The 6,000-nt window shown below is 47.2% G+C and overlaps 1 protein-coding gene across 2 annotated transcripts in view; it reads left to right on the top strand.

The window, feature by feature from the left end:
• Positions 1-1,700: 1,700 nt before the first annotated feature.
• The window catches only part of KIAA0930 (KIAA0930 ortholog), a 144,415-nt gene continuing 140,115 nt past the window's right edge, over positions 1,701-6,000 (top strand). The window contains exon 1 of one of the 2 annotated variants that reach the window (XM_075899906.2): positions 1,701-2,312. In XM_075899906.2, coding sequence (XP_075756021.1) covers positions 2,168-2,312 — 145 coding nt within the window. In that variant the 5' untranslated portion in view covers positions 1,701-2,167. The remainder of the gene's footprint in view (positions 2,313-6,000) is intronic. The other variant, XM_075899899.2, reaches the window with a different exon arrangement.

The raw sequence follows: 6,000 nt of genomic DNA, 5'->3' as shown, positions 1-6,000 counted from the left end.
CACATCAGGCTCTTTTTTCATACCATTGCTAAGCATCACTGACAAAGTTTGTCGCTTCTTCCTTCATCTGTCAAGATGTTGAACAGCCATATAATCTGTATTACAGTAATAATTAGGGGTCCTAATTGAGACCCAGTGTTCTAGGCACTGTACAAACACAGATTAAAACATGACCCCTGGTTGAACAGTTTACAAGCATATGAAATGCACAATCCTGCAAAGATTTATATTGGGACATCTAATAGGTTGTAAATTAAACATGCATAAATCTTTGCAGAATTGAGGCCCAATTTACAACATTCACAATTCATAAAGGTCTCTCCTAGTCCTTACCGAATATGCACAGTAGAAACTCACTAATTCACACTAATTCACGGAAATTAATATACAGAGCAGTGAATGCTGCCAATTGACCACTAATCCCTTTCTGGATTAGCAAAAGTATTGACTGACAATGGATGTTAATAACTAATAATGCAACTTTAGTTAGGCCTAATCTACAGGTTTACACTTAGTGTTTACTTTGTTTTCATGTGCTAATTAACATGTTACCTGATGAAGGCTGAACATTCTAGAATACATAGGACATTGATGCTTAGTGTATGTTTGGTCAGCATCTATACCAGGAGGTCTCAACTCCCTGCTGTGTTCCATCCCAGGCTGGAACAGTTATGCAATCCAGCCCAGGAGTCCTGGCTGGCGGGGGCCCCAGGGAAGAGAATCTGTCGGTTCCTGTTCCTCAAGCCCAGACCATTCCTGCCATCTCCCCCTTCTTCTTCATGGAACCCTGTCCCTGAGGACACAGTTTCAAGGATTACAGGGGGAGAGGATGGCACCATAGACATGGTGCTATGGAGGGGAGTGTATGGAGTGGTGGCAGGAGTAGGAACAGACAGGCCCTCCCTCTCCCCAGCCCACTAAGACTCCAGAGCCACACTGCACAATTGTTCTGCTGGGGGATGGCCCATGGGCCAGGAGTTTGAGACCCCTGGTTTGTACTGTTGTCTTATTATTTTCTTTGCACTCTCCCATTGGGATGCCTGTAGGCATCTGTTGTCTTGTCTTTTACTAAGACTGTAAGTTCTTTAGGCCATGGACTTTGTTTTGTTCTGTGTTTTTACCATGTCTAATATAACAGTCGTGGGGCCTTATTAGGGCTTCTGTGCTCTACTACAAAATAACAATGAGGGGAATGTACAGTCTATTTTACTTAACCTCTTATACCCATGGTGGAAAATTCAACTGTATAGATGGACCCTAAGATCAATGCCATTTCAAAACCTTGAGTGGACCAGTCCAGTTGAACACAGCTTATTTGGGCCTTTGTCATGGATTTTTCCAAGTGTAGACAGGGCCTAATTGAATAGGTATGATGGAGAAGCAGAGAAAAACATGGCATTTTGCTTTAAAATAACTGTTGGAAGTGGCTCTGGGCCTTAAAAATGTTAAAACAAGTCCAGAGGAGAATGGATTAGAAGCCACCAGACAAAGGGGTGTATCTGTGCCAGAGAGCACCTTTATTTCTATAACTGGTACACCATGCATATGGTTAATTGCACAAGCAGAGAGAGAGTTGGGGGAGGAAACAGCTTGTCATGATGACTTCAGACAAACTCCACCCTACAGCCCTCTCCGCCCCTTTCTCCTTGTCACACACCAGCTTTCTGCGGTCATTGGCGGGGAATTGCCTGGTGTCTCTTTAAATCGCCTCTGCTGGCTGCTTGTTGCAGGAAGTGTCATAAGCAAGCAGCCCCAGCTCCTCGGCTATGGGAGGCGGAAGTGCCTCCTAGATACATTGGGAGCAAATTGCAAGCGATCTGCAGCTGGGTTGCAGAAAGCAGCGGGGTTAAACCCGAGATTTCCAGCGGGTGCATGATACTGACTCGGAAACTTTTCCAGGCGCTTTGGCATTGCAGAGGGACTAGCTCCCTCCCACCCGCAGCACGGCCAGAGGCAGGATCCTGATTCTTCTTCCTTATTGAAATATCCTCGTCTCGTAAAGCAAAAAGCACCCGGCCTCTTCCTCCCCGCGAGTCTCTTGCAGTCTCCTTTCCCTGCCTCGGAGCCCGTGGTGCCTGTGCGGTGCGGTGGGGCGGGGAGGGGCCAGTCCTGCAGTCTGAGCTCCGAGGCAGACTGAGATGAAATCATTGGCGGCGGCGGCTCTAGCATGGCATCTCTCAAGAGTTTCGGCCGGGCTGGGCAGAGAGAAGAGAAGGCGAACGGAGAGCTGGACCGATCGCTCCAGCAGATGCTGCGGGCGATAGTGGAGGAAAGGAACCGCATCAACATCCGCCAGGAGAGCAGCGGGCTGGGTGAGTCCGGGGGCGGCGGCGGCGGGGGAGACAGCGGCTGCTGCAACCCCCCCCCCCCCTTTCTCCCAGGCACGCTCAAAGCGGGGCTGCCTCCTCCCTGCCCCTGCAGAGCGAGCCGGGCAAGCTGGGTGGGTGCTGCGGGGGAGGGAGCAAAGTTACCCTGGAGCCTGCGGCTGCAGCCCGCCTGCCGGCCGCCCAGTGAGCTCCGGCTGCGGGGAGGGCGGCCAGGCGAGGCGCGGGGAAGGCGAGGGTTTGGCCGGCCTGGGTTTCCCCCGTGTGGCGTGCGAAGCCCTCCCCTAACCATGCAGCCAGGACTCCTGCTGACAGCCAGGGCGGGCTAGAAAAGACCGAGCTTGCCTCTCGGCGGGAGGTTGGTCGCTCCAGCTTAGCCCGGTGCTTTTGTGGATCAGTGGAGCATTTGCTACGGGTGCAAAGAGGCTGAGGGGTGTGTGTGTCTAGTGGCTTTACTACTATAGCCCGATATTGAGTAGTTCCTTGTGATGCGAGAAGGAAACAGGTTTGAATGGCACTACGCGTTGTGTAGTGTGTGATTTCCATATTCTTAGTATTCCACACACACCTAATCGGTCTGTGAGCACCCCAGCCTCCAGTCCTCCTTTCCCCCCATCTCCAAGTGGGGTTAATGGAAACAAAAAGTCCCTATTATCCAAGGAAATGGCTCGTATCAACTTGTGCATATGTGTGAAGGGATGAGATGATCACATCCTGTAGAGACAATGCACTGCAATCTGCAAGAGTCCCACAAACGCCTTTACTTCTTATCTCGTGCAAGAACGGAAGCTTAAAGCAGAAGGAACAAAGCTAGCTGTGTGCCATTGCTTTCCAGACTGCGGTGGCCTTTTTTTTTTTTTTTTTTTCATAAAATAGCCTGTGGACTAAATCAAAGTCTGTTGGTTTGTCATATAGCAAGCCATAATTGCTGCTGGAAACCTGTTGTGTGCGCTAAGGATCTCTTATTGTTCCATAAATAGTCTTGATTTTAGTCTTAAGTGGGCTAAGAACTGAAGAGATCAGCAATTCACTCTATTGTCTGGAATGCCCTTGGCGAAAACTGGTTAGAAGGCACAATGTGGATAAACTAATTTTTAAAAAAATTAGATATTTTTGTACATCATGGAACAAATACCAAATATATACTCTTCCTTTTCCTCCCCCTGCCCCTCCCCCAGTTCTTGAGATCACATGGCTGTCAAACAATTGATCACGTTCCTGTAGCTTTTTTCCCCCTTATGAATCAGACACCTCCCTTTTTGGAGTAAGTGACTTCATACCGCTTGTTAAGGTCTAGTAAGAGCACAATGTCTTTTTTTTTTTTTTTAATCAAAAGATTTTTTCCTATTTTAGCTACTTAAAAATAGTAAATATTGAAAAGTGCTAATGTTACTTGAGAGAAAATAAATATTGCTTAATCCAGTTCCTGGGAAACAGACTTATTTCACAACACACAAAGGTTTGAAATCTGAGTACCCTCCAAACCTGATTGCAGTGAAATTCTTCCTTAACCTAAGTCTCTCATATTATGAAGCCATTTGAATCTGCTTAGGTTAATGGATAGAGGTTATTGCTCATAAAACTGTATGGTCTCATATGGTGACAAGAAAAAAAGAGCTCATATTCAACAGATGTTCTTGAGACAACTATTTCAACCTTATTTTTTTAAACTTAGCTTAAAATGGTATTTGTACCCTAGCCCTGATTTTATGAGCTCCATATGGTTGGACCCATGTACCAGTACACAGCTCGCTGCAGGATCAATGCTCTCCAGATTGTAAGTCTCTAAAACACCCACAGCTGTGCTTTTATTTTCAGGTGGCCTCAATGTGTGGCTTGACCACCCCCAGCACATATACAAGGCCCCACAACTTTCTCCATTGTGATGTCTTTCTTAAAAACTTACTTCTGTTACACTACATATAAGGCATCTCATCAGTTTGCATAGAAAATCCCTTTTGTGTTCCTCTTCCCTGACCTTTGTATTACTTGTTCATACATCTGCCCTTATATTATGATCTCCATGGAGCAGAACCCTTTCGTTATTGTATGCGCTTCATACATAAATAAATAGAATAATTACTACACGTTGGTAAAGCATGTAACATAATGGGGCCCCAATTCCTGATTGTAACCTTCAGGTGCTACAGAAATAATGGACTATTTCAGATCAGTATTTGGTATTTTGCTGCATTTATTTGTCCTGTTCATTTGTTGTTAGTATGAAGATAGAGATCCTACTAATGAACTTTGAATCTGATGGTTAAGTTGAAAATGGGAACTTAAGTAATAAAAATCTTGTATTTCTTTGTAAGTTGTAGACAAACTGATTTTTTTTCTTGTTTAGTTGGTGAGGGCTGGTCAGGAGACTGGAACACTTTCTCTACAACAGTATGAACCTCAATGCTAGGAATTTAAGCAACTAGTTGAGTAGTCGACTACCTGATAAGCCTAGGCTCCCCCTGTATCAAAGGGAGCAAAGTGGGGGGGGGGGAAGCAGATAGGGATGTGAACGACTAGTTGACTCTCCAATAAGCAAATGCTTATCAGATAGTGGACACACTACTCGCTTCCCCCTCTCCCCGCTCCCCCGCTTGCTGCCTCTATCAGAAAGAGGCAGCGAGGGGAGGAAAAGGCGGGGGGACTTCAAAGCAGCAGTGCCACATGAAGCCTGGGGTCTGCTGCTTTGAAACTTTGCATGCAGCCATGTCCCCAGCTAGCCCTGGGCTGCATGTGGTGTTTCAAAGTGGCAGCGCCTCATGGAGCCCAAGGTCAGCTGGGGACTCCCTCGCCTACCTGGGGCTCCGTGCGGAGCCTGACACCAGGCTCCCTGTGGTGTTGCAAAGCAACAGCACCACATGGAGCCTGGGGTCAGCAGGGGACTCAGGGCTCCACGCAACACTGCTGCTTTGAAACGCCACACAGAGCACAGGGTCAGTGGGGGGACTGCTTGAGTCCTCTGCTGGCCCGGTACTCCCCGCAATGCTTTCGCCTTTGAAGGCGGAGGCGCCCTTATGGACTAATGGAGTAGTTGATGCAAATTGCATCAACTATTAGATTAGCCCATTAATCTAAATTTAACATCCCTAGAAGCAAGAGTCAGTGCTGGGAGGAGCCAGCATAAAAACTGGTTGCCCCTCAGCATCGTCTCCACAGGAGGTGGAGAGGCAGAGGTGCAGCTACTTACTACATTTAAAAGGCAGATGTGCAGCGGTTCACGACTCAGTGCAACCTGGGAGTGGGACCTACCCCCACTGTGGCTCTGCAGTTTAAGTGTACTGTGCACTTGGCTCCTACTACATTTAAAGTGCAAAGTCACAGTGGGGGTAGCTCCTGGGCCCTGTCTTCCCTTATTTACTAATCGTGTAGTCAATACAAACTGTATCAACTACACGATTAGTCAGTTACCTGCTTCTTAACATCCTTACTCAATACCACAGTTCCACAACACTGTCTTGAAAGAAGTCCCATTGTGTAAGTTTGATCCACTCATATGAATAGAACTTGTTGGACATTTTTCAGCTAAATGTTTTATAATCAGAAAATGCCAGTACAGGCAGTCCCCGGGTTACATGGATCCGACTTACATCGGATCCCTACTTACAAACAGGGTGAGGCAACCCCACACTAGCTGCTTCTCCCAAGCAGACCAGGGAGACGCAAAGCTAGCAGGCCC

Source organism: Pelodiscus sinensis, chromosome 1 (genome assembly GCF_052426305.1).
Source record: "Pelodiscus sinensis isolate ZL-2025 chromosome 1, ASM5242630v1, whole genome shotgun sequence".
Classification (NCBI taxonomy): Eukaryota; Metazoa; Chordata; order Testudines; family Trionychidae; genus Pelodiscus; species Pelodiscus sinensis.
The sequence above is the reverse complement of the archived record's forward strand: the minus strand, read 5'-3'. Positions and strand labels throughout refer to the sequence as shown.